General features: G+C 40.0%; 1 protein-coding gene across 9 annotated transcripts in view; it reads right to left on the reverse strand.

Annotated features, from left to right (window-relative positions):
- Positions 1 to 27826, reverse strand: part of vps8 (VPS8 subunit of CORVET complex) — a 53289-nt gene that overhangs the window by 16058 nt on the left and 9405 nt on the right. For 3 of the 9 annotated variants that reach the window (XM_076076579.1, XM_076076578.1, XM_076076586.1), the window contains exons 7-34: positions 25163 to 25287; positions 24245 to 24331; positions 23965 to 24032; positions 22186 to 22339; positions 21420 to 21479; positions 20420 to 20539; positions 19956 to 20063; positions 19379 to 19459; positions 19048 to 19218; positions 16601 to 16675; positions 14838 to 14873; positions 14484 to 14574; positions 13006 to 13052; positions 12826 to 12915; positions 11472 to 11518; positions 10144 to 10366; positions 9891 to 9980; positions 9016 to 9067; positions 8849 to 8891; positions 8067 to 8139; positions 7450 to 7572; positions 5842 to 5913; positions 5729 to 5758; positions 5375 to 5494; positions 3769 to 3825; positions 3422 to 3504; positions 2724 to 2808; positions 138 to 236 (exon numbers count right to left, since the gene is read on the reverse strand). In XM_076076579.1, the coding sequence (XP_075932694.1) occupies positions 138 to 236; positions 2724 to 2808; positions 3422 to 3504; positions 3769 to 3825; positions 5375 to 5494; positions 5729 to 5758; positions 5842 to 5913; positions 7450 to 7572; positions 8067 to 8139; positions 8849 to 8891; positions 9016 to 9067; positions 9891 to 9980; positions 10144 to 10366; positions 11472 to 11518; positions 12826 to 12915; positions 13006 to 13052; positions 14484 to 14574; positions 14838 to 14873; positions 16601 to 16675; positions 19048 to 19218; positions 19379 to 19459; positions 19956 to 20063; positions 20420 to 20539; positions 21420 to 21479; positions 22186 to 22339; positions 23965 to 24032; positions 24245 to 24331; positions 25163 to 25287 (2510 nt within the window). The remainder of the gene's footprint in view (positions 1 to 137; positions 237 to 2723; positions 2809 to 3421; positions 3505 to 3768; positions 3826 to 5374; positions 5495 to 5728; positions 5759 to 5841; positions 5914 to 7449; positions 7573 to 8066; positions 8140 to 8848; positions 8892 to 9015; positions 9068 to 9890; positions 9981 to 10143; positions 10367 to 11471; positions 11519 to 12825; positions 12916 to 13005; positions 13053 to 14483; positions 14575 to 14837; positions 14874 to 16600; positions 16676 to 19047; positions 19219 to 19378; positions 19460 to 19955; positions 20064 to 20419; positions 20540 to 21419; positions 21480 to 22185; positions 22340 to 23964; positions 24033 to 24244; positions 24332 to 25162; positions 25288 to 27826) is intronic. The other 6 variants (XM_076076585.1, XM_076076584.1, XM_076076581.1 and 3 more) reach the window with 5 other exon arrangements.

Below are 27826 nucleotides of genomic sequence, written 5' to 3' on the forward strand. Positions count from 1 at the left end.
GGATCCCTCAGGAAGAGCTGGAGGACACGACTGTGGAAAAGGACCCTCTTCCTACAGTGCTTAGCCGGCTACCACAGTGACGTGTCCAGAAATGAAGGAATTCTGGTATTTATATGTCTATGTGAGTTTGCTCTGACCTTTATGTGTTGAAGTACTTTGTCCCTGACCGTTTGTTTCTCCTCAGGGCTGTAGCCGGGCATGGACAGCAGGTTGTGGATGTAGCTGAAGATCTCCCCCTGAAACAAAACACACACACACACACACACACACACACACACACACACACACACACACACACACACACACACACACACACACACACACACACACACACACACACACACACACACACACACACACACACACACACACACACACACACACACACACACACTTTGATTCCGCAATTACATAACAATAGTCAACAGGACTCAAATATTGACAAAGGTCTTCTACATTCCTCGATACTCAAAGGTAAAGAAAAACAGTCAGCCCCACACAGCCAGGCTACCCATTACAGCTGAGATGGAGTTTTCACCAGCAGTCCGCCTCTTTTTTTGGTAAGCCCGCCAATCATAACTCACTAACAAAAAACACACACATACACAGAAATCAACATACAGTGGGGCAAAAAAGTATTTAGTCAGCCACCAATTGTGCAAGTTCTCCCACTTAAAAAGATGAGAGGCCTGTAATTTTCATCATAGGTATACCTCAACTATGAGAGACAAAATGAGAAAAAAAAAATCCAGAAAATCACGGTCTGATTTTTAAAGAATTTATTTGCAAATTATGGTGGAAAATAAGTATTTGGTCAATAACAAAAGTTTATCTCAATACTTTGTTATATACCCTTTGTTGGCAATGACAGAGGTCAAACGTTTTCTGTAAGTCTTCACAAGCTTTTCACACACTGTTGCTGGTATTTTGGCCCATTCCTCCATGCAGATCTCCTCTAGAGCAGTGATGTTTTGGGGCTGTCGCTGGGCAACACGGACTTTCAACTCCCTCCACAGATTTTCTATGGGGTTGAGATCTGGAGACTGGCTAGGCCACTCCAGGACCTTGAAATGCTTCTTACGAAGCCACTCCTTCGTTGCCCGGGCGGTGTGTTTGGGATCATTGTCATGCTGAAAGACCCAGCCACGTTTCATCTTCAATGCCCTTGCTGATGGAAGGAGGTTTCCACTCAAAATCTCACGATACATGGCCCCATTCATTCTTTCCTTTACACGGATCAGTCGTCCTGGTCCCCTTGCAGAAAAACAGCCCCAAAGCATGATGTTTCCACCCCCATGCTTCACAGTAGGTATGGTGTTCTTTGGATGCAACTCGGCATTCTTTCTCCTCCAAACACGACGAGTTGAGTTTTTATCAAAAATTTCTATTTTGGTTTCATCTGACCATATGACATTCTCCCAATCCTCTTCTGGATCATCCAAATGCTCTCTAGCAAACTTCAGACGGGCCTGGACATGTACTGGCTTAAGCAGGGGGACACGTCTGGCACTGCAGGATTTGAGTCCCTGGCGGCGTAGTGTGTTACTGATGGTAGCCTTTGTTACTTTGGTCCCAGCTCTCTGCAGGTCATTCACTAGGTCCCCCCGTGTGGTTCTGGGATTTTTGTTCACCGTTCTTGTGATCATTTTGACCCCACGGGGTGAGATCTTGCGTGGAGCCCCAGATCGAGGGAGACTATCAGTGGTCTTGTATGTCTTCCATTTTCTAATAATTGCTCCCACAGTTGATTTCTTCACACCAAGCTGCTTACCTATTGCAGATTCAGTCTTCCCAGCCTGGTGCAGGTCTACAATTTTGTTTCTGGTGTCCTTTGACAGCTCTTTGGTCTTGGCCATAGTGGAGTTTGGAGTGTGACTGTTTGAGGTTGTGGACAGGTGTCTTTTATACTGATAACGAGTTCAAACAGGTGCCATTAATACAGGTAACGAGTGGAGGACAGAGGAGCCTCTTAAAGAAGAAGTTACAGGTCTGTGAGAGCCAGAAATCTTGCTTGTTTGTAGGTGACCAAATACTTATTTTACCGAGGAATTTACCAATTAATTCATTAAAAATCCTACAATGCGATTTCCTGGATTCTTTCCCCCCATTCTGTCTCTCATAGTTGAAGTGTACCTATGATGAAAATTACAGGCATCTCTCATCTTTTTAAGTGGGAGAACTTGCACAATTGGTGGCTGACTAAATACTTTTTTGCCCCACTGTACATGCTAATCTCTACAAACAGATATTGCATTCATATGCAGAATCTGTAGGCAACGGGACAAGATTTAAGTATCGGAAGCGTTCTGGTTTCTGTTTGAGTTTGAGTAGTATTGACCAATCACCTTTGAGCAGGCTTTGGTTGAATGCAGGCAAACAGTGCGTGTGGAGGGTAAAAGAGGCAGAAGGCATTGGCTGAAATGCAATCTGGGAATCCACCATCTATCATCTGACAGTGAGTTCGATTTTTATGGGTTTTCAATGAGCTTGTAAACTGGCTCCTTGTGAAACAACCTTGTCATACACATCGTCCCTGAACTCCAACTCCAGTCTCACATCTCAAGTTGTTAATCAGACCGTAAACAACCAGCGACGCAGAAAAGACTGATAGCCGATGGGTCCGTTGATTGTATACATGCAAAGAACGCACACATTGAAATTCAACAAATATCAACCAAATACATGTATAGTATAGATAAATCTGAAATGTATTACTATTTTACCTTTCTGAGGGGGTCTCGCAGGTAGCAGTCAATGATCCTGTCATATAAATGTTTCTTCTCATAAAGAAATTCACAGATTTGGTAGCTGGAGGGCAAGACAGGGAGACACAAAGACATGTATAATAATAATGATGATAATAGTGAATTATGACTAATAAGTTACATATAAATATAGTGATGTTCAAACTGCACTAATCATCAATATTTGATATTAACTATGGTTCAAAGAACTATGTGTAATGTAAAAGGTGTCTCTCATAGTGATAAACAGAGGACATTATGACCAACTCTGCACTTCACTTCATCTCCATGGAGCTTTTCAGCCCGTTTTGGTTTTATGGCAAAACACAACCAAATGTGTGTTTCAGTCTCAGCACTCTCATCAACTCTGTCTCCAACATCAACAGACAGCTCTTTTCAACGAGAAAGTTCTGATAGACCTACTGTTCACTACCTGCATCAAACACCAGGCAGAGAGAGTTAGAGACTAGCTGGTAAAGAAAGTGGAATGTAGAGACTAAAGACAGAGATATTTTTCTCAGCAGGTGTTTTCACTTTTGTGAAGCACCATCCAGGGAGTGTGGGAGCTACAGTTTGCATAAGTTGGACCAAGTATGTAGATCACAACCCTCAAAATATTGGACTATTAAAAAAATGCATGAAAACTATGCAAAGGTAGAAGATGGTCAGATACTCACAACTTGGCCTTCTCTGCCAGAGCCAACAACCTTCCTTCATTAAACTGGACCACACCCCCGACCTGCAGTAGCTCCAGCAAAACCTACAAACAGGTCAGAAAAAAGACAAGTGACATGACATGATGACATCGTCTAAAATCACAAATAGACTGCAGACTTGAACGTAGAGGTGTGCTTGGCAGGCAGAGACAGAGAGAGAGAAAGAGAGAAGGGGAGAGAGAAAGAGAAAGAGAGAGAGACAGAGAGAAAAAGAAAGAGACAGAGGGAGAGAGAGAGAAAGAGAGACTGAGACAGCGAGAGAAAGAGAGACAGAGAGAGAGAAAGAGGGAGAGAGAGACACGGCTAACCTGCTGCCTCTCAGTGTGTCTCGAGTCATCGTCTGGGCAACACAGGAACTCCAGAACCTGGGAAGACAAGAGCAAAGATGAACCAGAGGTTGGCTGTTCTGATAAATACTTTCTGTTTTGAGTTGGTAACTTTGTGATAAGCATAAAGGTTTGTTTGAGAGACCCAAAAATACGATTTAATAGTCATGGTGTGAATACAATTAATTGCTATATTAAACAATATCAATGGAAATCTATTTTATATCATATACTATGTAATAAAGGTTGTCTTAAAATAAGGATTAAATCATTTAAACATTTGATAAAGAGAGAAAGGATAAATTGGTAAATTGATAAGTTTAAAGAGTTGTTGAAATCCCCTCTGTATCTGTGCAGATGTCTTTGAACTAGTCTACATATCATCTGTTTATTGTTACACAAGCTTCATATATAATGGGTTTATTTTGATGCATTAAAATACAACACTGAAATGCAACACTTCTGGTGCCCTGACTCCGTTTTGAACTAGCGTTATTAGTAATGTCCACCTGAACCGGTGTGACCCAACTAGCCATGACAAGCCAATCATCATTCTCATCATTCTCATCATTCTCAGCAGAGAACGAAGAGAATCTTTAACCATGACAAATATGCCAGTTTGTATGTTTGATTTGCTTTATTAGTTAAGACACATTACTTAAAAAGATGTAAACCACTGAGACTGGAAAAAGAGCATTGAATATCAAAGGGCCAATACTCAAAATCTGAATTAGAATATTTTTTTTCAAAATGTAAAACATTTACATTTCTTGTAAATATGTTGCGTTCTTTCCCCCATCACATTGGAAACATAGGCAGATGAAATGGCCACAGACAGATTTCCACCCACATGTTTAGGCGTCTGTCTAAACTCTGAGGGTTGCAGTTATTAATCTCGAGGGGCAAGATCAATTAGGAGGTGGTATTTAGCACAGAATGACAACTGACTGTCTCAGCATTTGGAGGCCATCTTGTTTAATTGATCTGATTTATTACAATACTGAGAAAAAATACAATTATACTGCATGGATTTAGCAGGTAGAGTTTGATCATAAAAAACACCTACTGTGAATTATTATTATTACACTATGAACAATTGTTATTGCAGAGAACATAATGTGCGGCACGTTGTTGTAGTTATTTGATACCATTTGGAAAACTAATGAATAAATGATTGATTGTTGCCAGCCAGTTCTGAAGGTGGGCGAAGCGGGAGTGACCCTGCTAGTAGCTAACAATTTGCCTGGCTACAGAGTTCTCCCAGCGCCTGTACCATCAAGCACCCCAGCTGCTGTGAAAAACGTTGTGATTGCAGAAAGATCTCTGTGAGCCTCCACTAACTGTTCTTTCTGCTTGTGTTTGATTTGAACAGTAAGAAGACCCTTTGCCTTAACTATCTGAACATATCACGGCATTGTTTTTTTAATTCATTTTCATGTATTCATTTAATTATTTTCCTGTTACATGTGCACCCATACAGTAGATTTTCCTGCACTGTCTATACAAGCAGCCAGATCTGAGTGAAAGTATCACAATAATTTAATCTATAATGAAACACTGGAGGTCTTTGGGGGATCTGATAGGTTACCTGATCAAAGAGCTTCCTGTTCACAAAAAGCGTGTTGTCTGGTTTGGCCAACTGGCGAGCCAAAAAGGTAAAGAGCCCGCCCACCTGTGATGGAGTAAAGTCTGGGTTGTCCACCATCACCTAGATAATCAGAAAGACATATTTATAATCAAAAACTATTACAGTAGTGAATGACATTAATAGCACGTATCTTAAACCATCAGTCATTTTTGTCTTCGATAACAGAGAAAAGATCAGCTACTGGTTTGACATGGAGCCCTTCAAATGAGCTAAAAGCTGTCCTAGTGTGTTGTTGGGTTTAAAAAATACAGGAATTTTGTGTATTAAAAAGAAAAAAACAACTTTAATACTCAACCAAGGTTTGTGCTGTAAATGGTTTTGTTTCTGAAAAAGATTACCAAGCCACTCTTTATGCTCCATGCTGTCTTCACTATCAACAACCATGTGAAACAATGGAAGGATTTTACCTGAAGTAAGATGTCCACTATCCTCTGCTGGTACTCGAGGGCCTGCTTATCATTCTTAAAGTCTTCAAATGTCTAGAAGGAAGTAAGAACCAAATCTTAAATGACAGAAAAAAACCTACAAAAATTAATCTCACATTTCAAAGGTGACAGTTCAGTTTTCTAAGAAGAAAACGAAAACACAACCTGTAAGTGGTCTGGTAGAATCTCCCAAAACAATACTAATACTGCAACCTGGACTGAGTGAAGTCCATTTTTAAATCGAACAATTCAAGATATGTGAAAATGACAGGTGAATTCCAGAAATAAAGCCATGGGAGTCCCGCCTCTTTGGAGCTTAGGCTCACCAATCCCAGAGCTTCCAACACCGATAGCTGATTGATTGACAACCTGAAAATTAATATTCAAGATTCTTTATTGTCAGTCCCAACCATGGAACACACTAAGCACATACGGAAACCGAAAAAATGTTTTCTACAACAACATATAGAGATGAGACACACCATTAAAGGAAGTTAGTGAAGAAACAGCTAAAGGTTTTTTCACACTGATTGAACATACCAACATGTAGCTTTTTTGATTAAATATGCCACCCACTTTAAAAAAAAATCAAAACAACAATTCAGCTGCTGATTTGGAATCCTAGATCATGTCAAATCAATACAAAAAAGTGAAGATATATTAGATGGCACTAGTGTCTACACTATTACTAGCTCATGGAATAAACTTGGTTCCAACTCAGAGATACTGGAAAAGGAAGTTACTCCAGCAGAATGCAAAGCTTCTGGCATGCTGGGGAAAACTGAGTTTAAAGATTCACTATAAGATATTCATTAATATAGCAGCAAACAACTATTTGCAATGTAAATTAATAGTGTAGTAATGTCTACCGGAGCAGAGAATTAAGTTTCTCTATGCTTTGTATAAATAGCAGGGCCGGTTGCTTTAAATGCATGTTAGTTAGGACTGGGTATCGTTTAAAAACGATGCCAATACCAGTACGGCGTCCATATACAGCAGTTAGCACTGATAACGCTGTCCAAGAGTAGAGAAGAGTAACGCCCATTCTACGGTTCCCCCCAGGTTACAACTGTTAGATATGTCAGCACCCTATTCAGGCTGTTAGCATGGTTAGCTGCTAGCAGCCGGCTCAGACATCTCAATGTTTAGAGCCATGTGCAGGCAGGCTGTTTGGGTTGTAGCTTCTGTGGTAGTGGGCCAATCACATCAACATTATCATTAATTAGGAGTCATGTTTCTGAGATCTGAGATTAAATATTCACTCTCTTTTAGCTCTGTTTTTGGTCTCTACCAACTGCTAAATTAAGCGTTTTATTCATCAGCTAGGCACTAGCTGTGTCTGCTGGTACTGAGCAGGTAGTGTACAGGCGCTTTAATTCAAAATTGTCGTTGGCCGTGACGAGAAACAAAAGCAGCACAGACTACACCGCACCCTATATACAAAGTTATATAATTCAAAATCATCTATTTTTCTGCTTCAGGTGAATGGCATACTATAAGGTGTTCAAGATGCAGTCACCCAGTCTTTCAATATGCTAAACAAACATTTATCAGCATGACAAGAGTTAAAATGATATGAAGAAATCTCACCATGGCGAGGACATTGAGGAACTCCCGGGTATCAAAGTGGAGGAGTGTACGAATAAATGGGAAAACCTCCTCCTCCTCCTCCAACGAGTCGGCTGAATGGAGACGGATAAGGAACTCAAACACCTGACACAAAAACCACACAGACACACACACACAGAGACACACTCACAGCATTAGCCCACTAGCATATAATAAACCCTGTCATTCTTCAGATGACACAAAAGTAGTGTTATTCCTGATCACCACCCTCCAAACACATGCCCCCAGCATCGCTTAACATGTGTGACAAATTGAGCTAGGTGTGTGTGTAAAATTGAATTGTACCGTTACAACTTCAACAATAACTAGGAACCAGGATTTATTGTAATTCAGTCACATCCTGCTGATACTAGATTTGTTTGAAAATAAACTTTTGGCACAAATACTGATCCAGTGCATCGAATCAGAGCAGTGAGTGATGGGGGGTTGGCAGAGGCGAAAATACTCATTGACATACAGCACTGTTTTAACCATATTTAATCATTCATTAGGGCTAAGAAAGAATTAATAAAAAGCCTCAATCCTGTCGCACTTCCACACTGAACTCTGTAGAACAATTAACTTTTGTCTGTACATACCTGGTACTTGACTTGAACCACAAGATCTTCAGGGATATCTCCAAGTGGATATGCCCTTCCTGCAAGACAGCAGCTATACAAACACACAAAATAATTTTAACGCAGGTGCACTTTTGAATGTATAGAGCACCCATATACATGTATAAAGTATGAGAATGGGAACAACTCAACTAAAAGTTTGAAATACAAGTTTACTTTATTTTTCGACAATCACCATTTTGGGCCAATTTGGTGTATTTGCATCAAAATCGATGTTATTTTTCCATTTCTTCCTCCCCCTTAACAAGTATCAAGTAACAAGTATGTTGTATGATAAACTATATGTATTTACAAGAAATTTATAACAATCTTGTCAGGTATATAAAGCCCGATTCACTTCCAATATTTTATGGTAAAATGTTACGCGTTGACTACCTGTCACACCTCTCTTCTCCATAAAAACCATAAACAGCAGACACGACTTTCAACTGCCTTCATTCGCAATATTAGGAAAGCTATAAGAGGAAAGCCATTTGTCCTGAGGTTTTGTGAAATTGTGCAGATGCACCAACTCTGCTGTTGGAAGTTGAGTAATTTGGCTACTCTGTGGCAGTGATCATGTAGTAGCAGCTCTAGGAAGAAATGAAACCGGGCAGCCCCTATATACTAGGGATGGGTCAAATGCAGAGAACAAATTTCTCCACTACAGGACTAATAAGGGATTGTTTAATCTTTAATCTTCAATGTACAGTATGCCACAGACTAATAAACTGAGGGATAGACTAATATCTGTGTGAACTTACCTTATGTACACCAGAAGTTTGTTTCCCATCACCACTTCCTCATCTGTCCCAGAAGAAAAAGAGCAGAATTAAAGGATTTAATGTGCTTTTTTTAAACTTAAAATACTATAGAGTTGCTTAAAATAGTTGGTGCTATGAACTCTAGGCTGTGTGGTTTCCTGCCTTACCTTTTAGGCTCCTCCCCGCTCTAAGTTGTGGGCCAATCACTGCAAAGAGTTTCTGAAATAAAAACATGGAGTTAACAATTACTATAAATATTGTTCTGGACCTGATGTACAGTTCCTGTTAAACTGTTCCTGTTGACTAAAAACAGTGTGAATATTTTGTATGAGCAATTGAAAAGCAGATAGGGAGCTGCTGACTGTACTCTTAATAAGACATTCACAGTGTGTTTGGCTACATTTACCAAAGTATTCTGTTTCAACACCATTTCAAGCTCAATGACTCCTTGCACTAATAATACATCAGGCCTGCAGATCAGTGTATATTACAATTTGATGAGTAATAGCCATTTAGGGTGGAGTTAAGTGCATTTGATGACCCCAACCACTGGACAACCTAAAGGATGCAAATGGTACAGAGTCCAAAAGGGTGAAAGGTCAACCATGTTATTCATTGGATTTATCTGTTGTGAAGCTTTCTAGTGTAGAAAGCTGATTTGGGAATATTAAGACTGAAATTTACAGTGATGTCATAAAACCTTTATTGAGGCAATGAAAGCATAATTTAAGAAAAAATGTTTGTTAAGTCAAGACAAAAGTGGAAACAAGAATTAAACCCCATAGGCTTTCATCTCATTACATTTTTAAGTTTCTAGAAGCAACCTTTGTAGGAAATGAGGAAACCCAAACCTAAACTAAGAGCCCCAAACAGCTTGTCTCAGAGAGGGGAGGGTTACAAGATCAGTGGTTTGTACTTTGGAAACATATTTCCATTTTAGTCCAACTGAAATTAAACTCATCAGTTGATTCAGACACTCAATTTAGCAAAAGATGTGCATCAACTCTAACATAAAGAAACAACCTTTCGGTGGAGCTCCTACCTCCATAGGTGTAATGTAGTCATTCATGCCGCTGTTGAAAACGTAGATCATTGCGTCATAGAGTTGGTTCTCCCAACACACTTGAACCACCTTCGAACAGACAGAAGACTTTTACTGATTATGAAACCAGTGGAAATGTGGAGAGCAATTACTCTGATATTTTAGCTCACTGATTTTGGCTGATAGCTGTTGATCGCCGTGGTTGGCATTATTTACACTCCATACAGTCCTTGCTGTACATCAACACACACACCTGCTGTATGTCCAGGCTGGTCACATCAAGATGGACAATGCATCTCTCCAGGCTGTCCATCATACCATTGCCATGGTAATGGGCCAGGAGGTCCCTCATGATGGGTGTGGTGAGGTGACAAAGACGGTCTGCAACAATGTACGACTCCAGTGACTCCAGAAAGACGCCCTTAGCAACCATGTTCTCCACCAGCTGAGCATACAGCTGGTTGAATATCAGGTCGCTACACACACACACACACACACACACACACACACACACACACACACACACACACACACACACACACACACACACACACACACACACACACACACACACACACACACACACACACACACACACACACACACACACACACACACACACACACACACACACACACACACACACACACCAGTAGTTTATTTTTTTGTTTGATGTTAAAATCACATAACTACTACTTTAGTGTTCTTATTCACACAACAATTGAACAGTATCAAAGCCCACTAGGAAGTGGACCAAGACTTGTTTCGGTTGATGTGAAACGGTCGCAGCAAAATCTGGTGTGGTTCATTTGTGGTTGAGCCACACCGTCTGTCATTCATAAAATTAGGTTGAGTGGAAGTCTTTAATGCTTATAATCAGTTGCTTTTTGGTGAGCGCTCTGTGACACCAAGAACGATACTTAAACACATCAGGTTCAGTATTCAAGTGCTGCAAGACTTGATGTCAGGAAACATTATTTGATGGAACTCTGCGGGTCCATTTGGTGCTGACAATGCAGAATAACATCACACCTGTCCAATGAAGGAGTTACCCTACAGCCCTGTTTACCCCTCCTGGTTTGTTTGTAATAAGTGCGTACATGTAATTAACTAGTACTTCAAATTTAAAACAAATCAACCAAACTACAGCTTCAAAGAGAGCGTAAAGTTGTTGTAACAATTTTGCATCCATCCAAATTCATGTTTCCACCAACCTTTGTCAAACCCACAGTAATTGTTTGAAATTTGAGCAAGATCCTTTCCAAAGTTTCAGGCTGAACATCTAGGATTTAATGTATAGAAGAATGTATATATGATACTGCCAGCCATTGTGGAACAGTTTTAATAGTCCAGGGGAATATTTAATAGAAAAATAAAAAAATAAAGACTTGAGGTTAACCATAAACTATTCATACTAGGCTTCCACACATGTAGCAAATCAGCAGTATTCTTGTTCATATTATATCTGCTATCAGCTACAATCAGCTTCTTCATGCCAGTCCATGACTCTTACCCTTATGGTCTGTCTTCACTAGTTGTGAATGTTTGCATTTATGTGCCTATGAATGCATATATACTTACGCCCTCTTTAGCAGCAGGCAGTAATCCACCAGGACTGGAACCACATCCTGAACACAGAGAGAGAGAAAGAGAGAAAATTTGAAACGTTCAATGAATTAAGGAACATTTAATATGACAAGTTCTACAAGTTCAACACTATATTGCTGACCAATATGTATCAACATGCCTCAACCTGAGAGACAGAGAAACAGTGAAGGATATTAGGGAGGCCTGAAGGGAAGGGCTCTCAGTGTTGTCGACTTGGTGACTTTCCCATTAGTGCTGCTAGATACTTTCACTGAAAAACAGTCTGCATCACTGGGCTGAGTATTTTTTTTTTTCTAGCCTCTTGCTGGTTTCTCCAGTCGCTGATCCATCTATCAATCATGTACTTTTGTATTTTGATGCTTTGGCAACATTGTGAGAGAGACTTCAAATGTTGTTCATTCATGTCAACAAAGAAAAGAAGACACACTCTGCCGACAACATATAATAAGCAGTGCTTCCCAACCCTTTGTCTGATGTTCCCCCACCACCCTGTCAGATAAACTCAAGTAACCCTTCATCAGTCACTCAAGTACTCCAGTTCAAATTTGAGGTAGTTATACTTTAGCTGAGTATTTCCATTGTTATATATTTTACTCCATTACATTTATGTAATCTAACTAATTAGTATTATAAAAATACAATGTATTGTTATATATTAAACCACTGGTTTCCAAGCGGTTTGGTATGATCCCTTAGAATGCAGATTAAGGAACAATCTGCAATCGTTGTACTGTATTTGAATGGAAAGCGTACCTGTGTAAATACATGGGGCACAACAAAATTTGTATCAAATGTTCCTGATGTTGGCATGAAATCGTGCAATATATCAAATACAGACTGGACCTTAAAACACGATATATAAATTGTTTATTACAACATGTCAAAATTACACATTTGTTATCAAAAAGTTGCCACCAAACTCTCGCAACCTACATTAAATGTAATAACATGTTTGATGAAAGGCTATTACATTATCTGCAGTTATTACATAATGAGTTTCTATAGGGGTGGACAAAAATTGTAGGAAGTATTTCAGCCACTGATCGCTACAAATAAATCTATAGCACATGATTTCAGTTTGTATAAAGATGACACAAATGAGATACAAAGTGTTAATTAGTGATAGAAAAAAAATAAGTATATTTCCCACAATGTTGATATATTCAATAACAAAGCTGGATTGTTTAAAGCATCGTCACCCATGATGTTTAAATGTAAGCTAATGCCGACACTGTATATTGGTTCAGCTGTTCGTATTCTGTGACTGTACTGACTCTGTGGCAGACTGGACAATGTAAGGTGTGTTCTTTAAGGCATGTTAGCTTACATGGAAATGCTGCTCCATCACTTGGATCTTGCCTTGATCTGGACACTTCTTCAAAGCATGCTCTGCAAACTGGAAAAGGATCTCTACCATCTGCACACACAGGAAGTGTTACATGTTCAATGTTGGAGTTCAATGTCCACCACAGCTTCAATACAGCAGGCAGCGGTTTCCTATTCTTACCTTGTCACCTACAACTCCCTTCCTTTTCAATGGATCTCCAAACAGGCCTGGAATAAACGCACGTAACACATTATTCTCATATCAGAACAACTGATTTTTACTTTCATCACTCTATATTCATAAATCATACATGCTGCATGCTGAAGTGCACTAATTGATATTCATGAGGAACATGTACTGACATTGTGTTGAATGTATGACTTCTAGATAAGAGACTCAAAAAAATAATGAAGTAACCAATCAAACCGCCGATAACTGGACCCTATAAAATATCGACAAAATCTCTGTTACGTCACCCTGAGATTTCTGAGGAGCCGTTGTGCAGTTCAAAGTGCGTGGCTCCAGCCGTCGCCATCTTGGCAGTGATGACAGAGCCTAACTTTTGGCTAACTAGAAAAGTGGGCAAACGTCGAGGAGCTGAGGCGGCCCGGGTGACGCAGCAGAGAGGACATTTAGCAGCAAGCGACAATACGGCACCCACCTGTCACTCAGAGCAGCCAAGCTCTTAACTATGCATAACTTCAAGGCTTAATATTATTTAAACGGGTGAGTTGTATAAAAATCTCCCCCGTACAGTTGGAATGAACGGTGATATTAGCTGAAGAGACCAAAAAACGTTCTTAACTTGTTTATTTCTGCTGTAACGTTTTGACATGGTCTATGGAGATTGAGCCAGTCTCAAATGGCCATTTCATGATCTGTACAGACCTTTATAGTCACACAGTAAAATGAGAGGCAGACTTCACACCACTCCTTTTAGCTACTCCCCGGGCGCCCATCATTGGCAGCCCACTGCTCCCTATATACAGGGATGGGTCAAACGCAGAAGGCAAATTTCTTGTATGTATATGACAATAAAAATGGTTTCTTCTTCTTCTTCTTCTTCTACTCCCATCAGGCAGCAACTTCAGAACACCTCCGGACAAAAACAGAACTTACAAAAACTCTTGCATTCCTACTGCAAATAGACCATCACTATACTTTTTAATGCAGCTTTGCACAACAGCTCTTATTAATTTATGGAATTGTGTTCAAATGTAAGTTCATTTATTTTATGAGTGTATGTTTTTATGTTGTTTGTGAGCACTAAGACAATTTTCTATTATTATATGATATTATGTTTGAATTTTGAATCATGATTAAAGCAAAGATAGGACCTTGAATAAAGATTTTTTTAGTCAAACTACTGTTTATAAGAAATAAATATTTATGCTCAATTGCAAAATATTTTGAGCATATGCACCACTGAAGCAGAATATTAACTGAAACAATAACATGGATGCTGAAACACAGTGTCCGAATCTTGTTCAGGATCTTGTTTTCAGTGTTTGGTTACATGGTGCATAATTCAGAACAAATCCTTTTACCACATTCCTTGATCAAAGGACCACAAAGTCATCAGTAAATAGAAGAGGAACCAGCAGTGATGAACAAACTGATATACAGGCTGCTGGATGTGTGACATGCGTTATACCCACCAACCACAGCTTTAGCAGTTCCCTCATGGAAGGACCAGGCCAGAGAGAGAGCCTCGACGAAATGCTCCTGCTTCAGCAGGCAGTCTATACGCTGGACACACGGACAGAGACAAAGACAGACATGGATTAAGTGCAAAGCAAGCAGTTGTTGGTCTACTGATGTAAACCAAATGTTATCGAGTTAATAATTATGTGCCAGTTTCTGCCAATGTTACTGCAGTGGTGAGTTATTTGCAACATGAAATCACTGCAGGTGACGGGGTGTATAGGAAATATGAATATACCCCCAATTGTAATTTGTAATATGTAATTGAAAGTGACATTATTTAAAGACAGTTATGGACTCATACATACCTCTCTCCAATTTCTTAGAGCCATAATGTGAGCTGACTGCAAGACAAGAGAATATCGCACTTAACGGACGATTATGAAAACCCAACTACAGACTCAAACAAGAGACACTTTTTATTTTAACACACAATCTTATCATGTGTGACAAAAACATGACATATTTCTAAGTAGACTTTATCAAATGCTATATAAATGCTTTTTGCATCTAGTGTAATAAGTGAGAGCATTATTGTTTTTTACATTATTAATTAAGTGGAAATGTTTTAATTTCAATTATAAAAACTTGTCATAAGTTGTAAATAGTATCAAATGACTACATTTTTCTATTACTACTACTAGGAGTGGCTTTGTAAAATTCTGATATATTCTCATTCTGAGACATAGTTCAATTCACAGGTGATTTAAAACCTTTGATGATATAACCATTATATCCTTTTGATAAACTTTATGCAGTATTGTGGTTTAACTTGTGTCTTCATAGTCGTCATCAGTGTTGGACTGTTATCATATAATGATTAACTACATGAGAAGGGTGAACCCCACGGATCTATTTTAGGGCCTTTACTTTCCTCTCTCTGTATTAATGAACACCTCTGAAACACATCGTCATTCTTAAAATGTAGTTTCTAATGATATTTTTTGATTCGTCTTAAGGCGTCATTGCATTCATCATTGTTTCATGTATGATCCACTTAACTTGTTACCACTTTCACTCTTTTTTCACTGGTTCTTTGTTTTCAAATGCATTTACTTAACTTATCCTTTATACTTAAAACAGCTTTTAGTTCCATTTAGATCAACACACTCACTTAGACACTCAACACCCCTTTTTCCATTGTGCCAAGAATCTTTAACGACATTGGGAGACGGGCTTTTAAGTTCAAAGCACCATCAGATTGGAATAGTCTCCCTAACTCGATCGATTACTTACTTGTTGACCTCAAATGTTCTTGTGATTGTTTTTGTAACAGTAACATATTTCATGGATGAATGCTGGATACAAATGTATACTGTGAATGACATCGTATGGCCCAGATAGGCCCTTATTTACTACTGCCCAGATAGGCCCTTATTTACTACTGCCCTGTTTCATCATTTTGATTTAGTCGGTGGAATTCTCTGTCAGGGATGGTACTGCATATATTAGAGTCAAGTCAAGTTACAATTACTTAGATTAAACCAGATATTGACAGTCTGTGACTGTCTTGCCATAGTTCTTATGGCAAGAACCAGCCATAATACTACATATATTTGACTTTGCTCTGTTTTCTATCTAGGAATCTATCTTTCATTCTCTCACTATAGCATTGGGCTCAGTGATTAGCCCTTGTCCATTTATTGCTACCTTTTAACAAACAACACAAAACTCATGTCCTTCTCCGCTTAGCCAGATGTTTGATGTGTGATTTAATGAACAACTTTCATCAAAGAAAAGATTAATATTTGAGGGATGACTAGGCAGACACATGCCTATTTGTTTAGGAACCATGTACTGTATGTCTCACCTCCCTTCTCTGAGACATCAGTCTGTTATTTTTGTTATTGTTATCATAATTACTTGTATTTTGTATACTTTATCGTACTACCAGAGTTGTTTTTTGTTGTTATTTGGTCTGTGTCGTGATTTTTGTGCATGTTTTGCTGTTGATTTGCTTTGAGACTTTGAGCTAAGCCAGGATCTTGTCAGACTCTGGCTAAGACGTTAGAATGGTGTCTTTTTACTATTTACAACAAGCCATAGCTGTTACACACATACAACACAGTACCTTGGTACCCAAATAGACAATCTGTCCTGCGTAGCTCGAGACTGACTGGTAGCAGGCCTTTTCTCCAACTAAAGCCTAAAAAACAGACACACTGTTAGACACACACAGAAATGCAGTCCAGAAGACTAGAAGATCAAAATGTCAGTATCCTATAAAGAGAGAAATGGATGGATCCCGACTTTGTTGCTAATTTGACAGTCGACTGAGAGGAGAATTTTGCACAAGTGTGTTTTCAGTTTTTGGAGGGTACTACTGCATATGTGAAAAAAGTTCTACAGAGCCTTGTGCCTTCAGGGTTAGGGTTTCTCTCATTTCAATTTCTCTTAGACCATCAAACTTGAGAACAGATATGGATGGATTTCACCTTGAGGCTCGGGTTCTGCCCAGAATCATCATTCGGGTTCTTCAGAATCATCTGAAGGACCCTTTTTTGAAGAAAGGGAGGGGGGGGGGGGGGGGGGGGGGGGGGGGTTCAAGGGTTCTTTGTAAGACAACGGGATTTTATTACAAATCCTTTTCATTTTTTTAAAAGAAAAAGTACTGGTTGGAACCATTACACCACAGAAATGTTGTCTGTAGGTCCTCTCATAAGGGGTTTTGGGTGGAAGCTTTCACAGATGGTTCTAGGTATAAGTCTTTATGTTGGGTTCCTGTTAGAGCCCTCTGAATGGGTTCCATGTGGAACAAGCCAAAGAACTCGATATGGTTCTAGTTAGCACCTTTGTTTCTAAGAGTGTATAAAAACGGCAACGTAGTCAGAGCTTTTATTCCGATACTGTGCTCATGTGCTCGTACTCGTAAAACTACTCCGATACAACTGCAACCAGTACCACTACGGCAACGTGACGCCAGCCCAGTACCACTACGGCAACGTGACGCCAGCTGCAGTGTATGTGCAGGCACCACATTGGGCAGTAAGTCCCCAGTAACTCTCCACCACATCAATCAGTTTAGCTGTGAGGTTGTCTGCCTGTCAACCCTCGGACCTAGGACCTACTGTCATGGTTTCCACCAGTGTATTGCAAGCCTGGCGCTACGTTAGCAAGTGCCTGGTCGAGAGAGAGAGGGTGTGTATGACAATGAGTATGAAGTCAGCAGTAAAGTTACAATTGGGAGTGTAGCAGTGTGTAGAGTTTATTTGTCTAATGTTACAATGTCAACAACAGCTTCATGTTCTACATTATATTTGTTACAGTTAGAAACTGAGGAATGTCTAATGAAAATAAAACATGTTCTGTTTATTGTTAGAACTGTAAGGGTACTATTAAGTACTTATATCGCTACTCCAGTGGCGGGCCGTCAGGGCCTGCAAAGCCTTCTCTGCTGGCCTAAACAGAATCACAAAGCTATATCTATTTTATAATTTAATAATTTTTCTTAAATACACTACATGTATTATAATTTATAAAAATATTTTTCCCATTATCTTATTTTCTCATTGCACAGCTACTGTCTTCCTCAGTTGCTCTGCTTCCAGTGCAGCTTGTTTTAAGTAGAGCTTTCATCCAATCAGATTTCACCTCTGTGTCTCTAGGTAAGAACAGAGGCAGAGGCCTGCACACTCTCACCTGCAGCCAGTGCAGATTAAAGTAAATGGAGACGATATTGTTGATTGTCATAGTGTTCAACCAATCAGATCTTTAGTTTGACATGTTGGGCGTATTCTTTGACGTATCAGAGCCTGCGAGCCGGCCTATAATGACGTCAGCATTACGTGCTGCTCAGTGTCCATGTGCAGCTCTGAAACTTAACAGCAGAGGCTGTCGGGTAGTGAATCACATCACGTGATGCAGCTCAGCCAATCAAATATGGGCATTCTGACTGAGTGAGATCAGATGTACCACACACCATGACACAGGAGACTGAGACGAGGAAAGACATTGCAGAGCAGTACATTCAAGTTGTGAAAGTAAAATCCTATGATAATCTCTTTGGGTCACGGCTTGTCATTAAGGAATGATGGCGGATCCCACAGCCAGACCAGCTGAGAACATTATATTTTCCTGAATTTAGGCTTTTGCATTTTCTAAATGCTCTAGCATTATTCAAACGACTCGTACCGAACGGTTTAATACGAAGACGTACATAGTTACAGCCTTAAAAATAAATAATAGCTGTGGCTCGATAATGTGGTTATAAGGTGGTATTTCAGCTGCAGGACAGCAGTGAAGGCCCAGGTATAAAATGCACGGCCCGCCACTGCACTTCTCTGTAGTGGCAAGTACCCAAATGTTAGTACTTGATGTGAAAAAAGTGCTATCGGTACGTACCTATTTTGAACTTTATTTATGATCAATTACTTCTTACCTTTCAGATCCAATTCATTAACACTATCGTTATAAAATGAAGACTGTTCTAGAACCTTCATTGTAAATTGACCTCTGACCCTGACCCGATAAATGTGAAGTTGGACCTCTGATCCTGTTGCCCACCGGCTAACCCCTCACCAAAGCCTGGGAGACATTCCCTCCAGTCGCCAGCGATTTGAAATGTCGGCTGTTATAGACCAGTTGGACCTGCTCCAAGTCCAGAGTCTCCAAAACTTCCTGACTGGGCCGGTCCACGACCTGCAGCTTTTCATGGCTGTCTACTAGGACCAGTGTGCGACTGTTGATCCACTGCAGAGACATGGAGACAGGAGGAGAACAAGTCATTTACTTTCAGTAAATAAACACATTTGCCTTTATTGATGTGCCTTAATGCCTTATCCAGGCATCAAGGTGAAAAGAAAAGAATCTGAAAACTACTCGATTGTTGGACTTGAAGTTAGGTACTTACACTTAGGCTAATGATGTCACAGCTTAGGTGGAGTTGTTTCTGTTTGATGACATGGATGGTCCCCGTCTCCTCTTTCTTCACCTGAACAAACAACCATAGTGGAGAACATTAAAACACTAAAAACCTGTCACTAACAACTGACTATTACTCTTAGAAAACACTGTTGAAGCAGTTTAGGGTGTAGACATCTGGGAAATATTACATTACATCTTCTACTCTAATCTTACAAACGGACCTATCAGTCTCTTATTTGGGCCTTCAAGTCAGTTAGTATAAGTTAATGTTTAGTTAATCTGAGCTCATCTCTCTCCCTGACAAGCCAACAGGCTTTTGTCCATGAAAACATGCAGATGCTGCATATTTGTATTGTACCACTAATATAATGCAACTGTCGTCTTATTCTAATAGACAAACTGTCTATGGTTTTAGGATCTTAAATATAAAAGCAGGTGTGTTGAATAGTAGAAGTAAAAGATAGCCCCTAATTTACAGAAACATTTTTAAGAAAAAGCTAAACTTCTTTTGTGTATATTGTGTATTTTGCTACTTTAAAGTTAACAGGAAGTTGAGCAGATACCAGGAGGAAGTGGACTGTATCTCCTTTACAAAAAGCCAGGATCGGGTTGACCATCTTCTGAACAGGAACAAACTGCCAGGCCAGCTGAGGAACACTGGCCGGATCAGACTGGTGAGAGACAACGCATCACATCACATCAGTGATTATTTCTTAATTAGTGTCATAAATTAATGTTCCAAATGCTCATTGTAAATAAGGCTGAATATTTTCCACTGTGCGAGACACACAGATTTTTACCCATCATTCATTTTATCATTTACACCTATGCTTTTTCTACTGTGACATGATGTCTTTAGTGAAAAAGGTATATTAAAAGTTTCATGGTGGAGGAGAAAACTGCAGAAGAAGAGACCATTGTTGTGGTGAAACTCAGAGCCCTTGGTGGCTGAGAAGTTACATCAAATGGCACTTAACCGCAAGGTGGGCGATCGTGGCGCATGGGGGAGAGAGGGTCGTCCACTAACCGCAAGGTGGGCGGTTCGATCCTTGGCTACCACGTGTCCTGTGGCGAAGTGTCCCTGAGCAAGACACTGAACCCCTAACTGCTCCCTGGCGCTTCTCAGCAGCCCACTGCTTCCTGTATACTAGGGATGGGTGCAGAGAATAAATTTCCCCACTGCGGGACTAATTATTATTAATTACAGCCAGCAACCCTTGTTGCATGACGTACACCCCTCTCTCCTCCTCGTTTCCTGTCTACTTCTTATCTGCCAAACTGTCCAATAAGGAAAATATTCTTTAAAAAAAAAATAGTTTCAGACACAAATCATGGTTAATTACTGTTACAACACTGAAGATATTTATAATGAGAACTAGCAGGTTTCACAGAAGCTCACAGAAAGTAATTGAAATAAGAGAGATGCTTGAATGTGTGAACACTTCTTAATTGTGCTGTGTTCCAGTGATATCAGACAGTAAGGAAATACCAAAACAACTTCAATTTCCATTCCTGCACAAAATATATAAATTCAAGCACTTTCAACTACCAATGTCTATTTAAAAAAAAAATGGTCTTGATTTTTTCCTCAAATTCACAAACTTACAAATCTTGAGGAATTCAATGGTGAGATGAATCTTTTAATCCACGGCCCTTACTTACTGTGCATTCAATAATTTACAATAACTGATAACCTCAGGACGGAAAAGGGTGTTAAGATAGAATTGAGGCCTTTACAAACCGGGAGCGTTTATTTTTTTCGTGTGATTCATTGGTAGTTCAATTTACTATTTCTGTAAAATCCATCCCAACCTTTTATTGAAAAACTGCTACAACTGTTGCAAATTCACATTGCTGCAGGTATCTCAAAATAATTTTTATGCAAAATATTCACAGGCAGATATTTTGCAATTCTGTGTCATTTATTTGTCTCGCCCCTGGTGTGTAAAGGTATCTAAATATGACATTGTGTCAATGAATCTGGGCCAACGTGCACACATTAACAACATGCAGACAAATATACGGACCTTGCTGTAGGGAAAAGTCATCCAGACTTTCAGCGAAGGCTTTAGTCCAATGACCAGAATCTGGTGATAGAAAATCAAAAGGCAGAAACATCACAAACTTTACACACACTTGAGTGGATAAGCAGAAGATGGTGGATGCACTGTGTTGTGAGGATGGTGTAGCGGCACACCCCTGCTTGTTTAGACACTAATAAAAGACATGGGGTAAGTGACTGACAGGCCCTGTTCACGTGTGATCCGATCAAAAGTGGACAGTATGTCAGTTCACACCTGGCATTAGAATGCGTCTCCACATCTTGTGTTTTGAATGATTTCATTCTAGCAGTTAGCTAGCTATAGACTGAGAAAAAATGATTGAATTCACTGTGCCACTCAAAGTCTAAAGGCATCTACCGGCAACTTTTACGGCATGCATGTTACTCAATATATGAGTTGATGTCATGACTCAATCGACACACCTTACATGTCAATATGTCAACTGTGTCCATTCTATTTGTTCTTACAAACATGATAAAAATGAAACTCTCTCTCATTTCATTCATTGGATTCTGATATTCAGTTATATGCCATTTATTATCTAATTTATTACATTATATTATAAATGTAATTTAAATTTATCGCCAAAGTTGCCGTCAGTGAATATTTCTTCAGAGCAGAAACTTCATTTTGTATATTTAATAACCTCCTCAACTGAGGTGGTCCCCCAAATTTAACGAGTGCAAGATTTAATTTTTAAAAGTAGTAATTACTGCCTGTGTTTGCATACCTTAGTGAGAGAGGCCATAGCCAGCAGAGAGTACTGTGTGATGGGATGGTCTTTGAAGTCTGGAGGAGCACGCAGCGGTTCAATACAGCAGACCTCCCCTTTAGAACCACTGAAGAGACATCGAGAGTCACAGGACCGCATCCCCATCACCCTCCTGAGAGTAAAGAGAGTCGGACATGGACTGCAATCATGATCTGTGCACGGGACTGTGTACATGGTCCTCCCACAAGGGCCAAGCTCTTTTTGCAGTCTGCTCGGAAACATGTGACATTTTTGGACGTGTGTGTGCTGACAGAGCTAACAGCGTTTAGAGGGGGAACCGGGACGTGGGTGCTACGCTTCCGTGGCGACGCTGTCGGTCAGGACGGCGTTATTAGCTGTAACCGCCGTATGAGAGCAGTGCAGAGCACCAGTCGTGAGCTAACCAGTGGAGCACGCCAACATGCACTAACATGCACTAAAAACACGCGTGTCTGGCCCGGCTATGTCAACAAAGCATGGAGGAACTTGGATTACAAAACACACAGATGGAGAGCGACTTCATTCTCTGCTCATGTAGACATTACTACACTATATCTTTACATAGCTAATAGTTGTTTGATGCTATGTTAATGCTCTGAACTGCTTGTAGTTCAATGCCATTTATCCCATGATACACAAATCATCTGACAATAGCTCCTATCTGGTCGCACTACTTCAAACAGTGGCCATCCATCACGATGCCGGCAAGTTAGTTTCACTTACACCCTCATATTTATATTGCAAATTTATCCCATTTGAGGCCGGTGACTATTGCATTTAGATATCAATTGACGTGCGTTTACTTTCTTCACTGAACAAGAAAAAAAATTCAAAAACAAAGCTCAGCTTTGGGAAGGGAAGAGATATGGGACAAGATGAGGAGACTGAGAGCAAAAGTAGAGAAGGTGATGGAGATTAGGAGCAGTTACTGCCCACTGAGCCCAGAACAGGATTAGCATTATGCTGTTCAACACAAACTGTTTGATCCAATTCAAACAGTGTAATTACCACAGAATATATATGTTGTTTGGTTTATACAGCTGACTCTATGGGCTCAATTTAACAACACAAACAATTAATAGCATAATTATAGTATTATTGTAAAACCATATCATTATCATTATGCTTATGTGCTGTTTGAGACACATTTCTATGATTCAAATCAAAACTGGTTTGTGTGTGTGTCAAACTTTGCAAACTCAAACAAAAGATGATATCAAGAAAGGTGAGTATAATGTTTTGTGAATTGTTACTAATACACATTGGCAAAACAGAGACAAGTGAGGATTCACAGAGAAAGGGACAGGCAGTGAATACAGAGGGTGAGAGAGAACAGTAGTGTAGATTTGCTTTTACCTGAACACATAGGTCAAACATCTCCTATATTTTCAGATTGTAGTTTGGATCTTTCAGTGCAACATTTAACCATTTAATATTCTCATGTATGACTGCTTGACCCATTGACATGGTTTTAAAAATATTGTTATCCAATTTCTGCTCTCCAAACATCTTGAAATGCACATATTTAGATCAGAAAAATCCACACTTTATCATGGGGGTAAGCTTTGGACCTCAGTAACAGTCACTGAGTCAGACTAGAGCAAATAATTGTAACAGAAATCAGTTCACAGGCTGTTGTAGGCAACCAAGAAAGTTATGAAAGTCCTCAGTTATTAAGTTATGTTACAATCCCAATATCCCACATTGGCAACACAAAAGGATTAATACATGTAAATTGTTATATATAGTACCATTTACCTGAAAGCCAGCTCGAAAACTGATCCTCCACTGTCATTGCACACTGCAAGAGTTGGGTCATCTGTGAACTAAAGACACAAAAACGAGGAATTAAGAGTATCAGGGATCCAACTCATGTAAGACCAATTTCTGGGTGTGTGTGACAAGCAAATTTGGTTCATTGTTTTGTTTGTGTAAAGACTGTAGGCACTGAACCATACAGCCATGCTTCCCTAAAGAGAGGTGGTTGAATGGATGAAAGTGTGTGTGTGTGTGTGTGTGTGTGTGTGTGTGTGTGTACCTTCACATGCAGTATAGCTGTCCCTGGAGGGTGGGCATCAGTGATTGTTCTCAGGAGCTTCCCACTGGCTAGATCCCACATTGTGATCTAATCATTCAGACAGATAGACGGACAGACAGACGGAGCAAGACAGATAAACAAAAGGGTTAGGTTTAAGACAATTCTCTATACTGGCAATTACAATGGCTGAAATAAATACTGCTGTTAGGTTTGTAACTTTGATCCATATGCAGTGCTGAAATGGTGAGTCATTTAATTGATAAAAAAATTAATTTAATTGGCATTGATCATTTTTAACTATTTATTTTGTAAACGCGAATTAACTGTTATTGTCACACATTGTACATAGCAAAGCACACAGTGAAACAGTGACAGCCTCTGCATTTAACTCATTCTAGTATTATGAGCAGTGGGCAGCTACTATACAGCACCGAGTAAGCAGTATGGGAGTTTAGTGCCTTGCTCAAGGGCACCTAGGCAGTGCCCAGGAGAACTGGCATCTATCCAGGTACCAGTCCACACTTGAGCAGACGGTTCCTCCAGTTCCCAAGTCAAGTTCATATGGACTGAGATACTGCTGCCCCCAACTTTGCCATTGGCCAATTCACTGACACAATAACTAGGTAGTATGAAGCATGAACAAAATGTTTTTGGTCAGTTATTATCTTTTTGCAGACATGCTATAGAGTTGTGATGTCCCATGAAACAATTGTGACAATTGCACTTACAGCCTACAAGACTGTTTCAAGAAATGAGCCAAAGCAACTGAGAAAAACTGTAAAAGAGAAAAGAAACTGCCCCGAAGAACTATTTGTTCCAACTTTAACAGTGTCATGTGTCCACCCTTTTTTGAACTCTAATGAACGCCCAGTCAACAAGATTGTATGTGATTGTACATATGCGTGTCTGAGTATATACCTGTCCTTTGGCGAACCCGCAGAGAAGTCGGGAGCAATCGTGGTTGATGCTGAGGGCAGAGACAGCTCCAAACTCTGCCCCGGTTGCCTTGGTACCCAGACAGAGCCGAAGAGCCTGATTAGTATCTGGAGAGGAAGATGAAGGGCATGTTTAACTGTTGAAGCATGGGACAGACTTAGAAAAGGTGTGGATGGTAAAAGTAATTCAAGGTTTTTACATGTCAACACAAAAACACAACACATTGGCACCAAATGAAAAACTGGAAATGCAAGAAAAACTGCCAATCGCAAATAACCAAATCAAACAACAAAGCATGCACTAAAGTAGCTCGGCCAAACCAAAATGGACATGAGCGGTGATCTCTGAGAGCCAGTCAGGTGTAATACAGAATGAACATTAAGTATGACAGGGCCAACTGACAGGGTGTCCATACCTTTTCCTGCCCAGGCATCATGTCAGCAATGTAAAGAGACATGGGTCAGCCCTGCTGAGACCGCAGCCCCGATCAAACCCCAGCAAAAACCCAAACAGCACAGCATGAAATTAAGACATTCATTTTGTATCTGTGGAGACCAACAGCTCTTTGCATATTTTGACAATTTCCCATGAAAGTTATAACAATCCTATAAAGATATAAAAACTGCCATACATATTTTCATGCTCACTTCTAGCTAACTTCTGCTTTCAACTTAACCAGGTAAGGAGCCGTTTTTTTTGTTGGTCATACCAGACTTCTTCACACTCCTGGTACTGCAGCTCAACAACATTCCTCATGATGAGAGAGAGAACTATTCATAACCATCGACAGTAGTGACGCACGGGTCGACCCACAGGTCGGATGGGTTGAGGTGAGCTTACTAGAAAGTGTCATGAGTTCGAGTGGGCAAGTCAAAAATGACAAAGCAGTATTCAATAACTTACAGAAACATTGCTTGCAGTAGTTCACAATGTCTTCCCCTTTCTCTGTCTCTCTCTCAAACACCGGCTGTCTCTGCTCTTGTCTCAGACCTCCGTCTTGACAATTGTTCAACTATAATGCATTAAGTTGACAGGTTAGGTTCGGGTGGTTGATAGAAGAACTTTATTAATCCCAAATAATGTGCAAAAAGCTATTTAATATTTATCGACAATAGCTTAAATAAATGAGCGGATTTTAATGTACATGCAGTATATACGTGTAATGTTGTGAAGTGGACAAAGCGCAAGTAGTGCAAAATCAAATGCAACATGTACTGTAAAATTAAAGTGTAGTTCTTGCTCAGCTAATTTGAATAAGACGTATAAGGCCCGCCCCCCGTCCTTACACAGAGAGGACTGGTTGTACGGGGAGATGGCAGCTGTACTTGTCCTCGTCAAAGCGAAGCTGGATCAGTCTCGTACTGAAAGTGCTCCACTGTTTGACCAGCAGGTAGTTAAGAGGATGGGAGGTGTTTCCCATGATGCACAACAGTTTGTGCAGCATCCTCTTCTCCACCACATCCATCGGCTCCCAGAACAGAGCTAGCCTTTCTGATCACTTTGTTTTGGTCGCTGGCTGTGATGCCACTGCCCCAACGAATACGATTGTACTTACAACTACAGGCTGGTAAAAAATCTGGCTCTGTGTGTTTGTTTGTTCTGGTCTGTATGAACAATGTGCTTGAGATGTGCTTCTTGTGTAGTCTGTCCTCTTTCTACGTTACACGGTAGAGGTCATGTGGCTCAGTCTCCATCTGTTTGGTGACACCTGGAAGCTGCTTGACATTGTCCATGTTATTAATATTATGTTGTTTATTTTGTGCACACAACATCTACTGCATATCGGTCTGTCCTGGGAGAGGGATCCCTCCTCTTTTGCTCTACCTGAGGTTTCTTCCATGTTTCCCCATTAAAAGGTTTTTTTTTGGAGGGGGGGGATTTTCCTTCAAAAAGTAACTTTAACCTTAATTCAATCATCACATACCTACAGGTACCTACATGAAAGCAGTGGGGTGTGGTGGAGCCCCCGGGGAGCAACTTCACATTTCAGATTTGGAGCCTGGGATCGAACTGCCAACCTTGTAATTAAAGGACAACCCGCTCAACACTGAGCCACAGCCGCCCCAATAAATATATAATATACATAAATTGGACCTGATTGGCCACCAAGTCCATGTACTCCCACTGCTGTCCATTATTAATACACCCAATAACTGGAGAGTCATCCGATGAGTCAGAGTTCAGAAAACAAGTGAAATCAAGCACAGAGAAATACTTGTATGGAATATTTGTGTGTGAATTAATCATTCTGATCACTGACTTTTATCAGTGGAGCGAGGTCTAAAGATTCTATCAAAGCGTGTCTTTATTATGGAGAAGTTTCTGTTATAACGCAGCTTGTGGCTGTGAGGAGCAGTTTAAAGATGTTGTTGGTGACCATGATTGGAAAACTAACGCATGGTGTTAGATGCACTTTTACCATCAATATTCATTCACTCAGTCGTTCACCGAGTCCTGATTAAAGACCACAACACTACAGTCATGGATCAGGGACAGTTACTTAACCATGATGGGTCAGCTGATATAACAGCAGAATCATGTCTTTGTTATACTGACTGCATTGTCTCTACATTGAAAGAGATAGAAATGCTTTAAGTTAAGTTAAGAATGGTTTGGCTGACAATGAAAGAGATTACTTTGACATTA

This window comes from Anarhichas minor, unplaced genomic scaffold (genome assembly GCF_050575085.1).
Source record: "Anarhichas minor isolate MPS153535 unplaced genomic scaffold, ASM5057508v1 ptg000058l, whole genome shotgun sequence".
NCBI classification, from domain to species: Eukaryota; Metazoa; Chordata; class Actinopteri; order Perciformes; family Anarhichadidae; genus Anarhichas; species Anarhichas minor.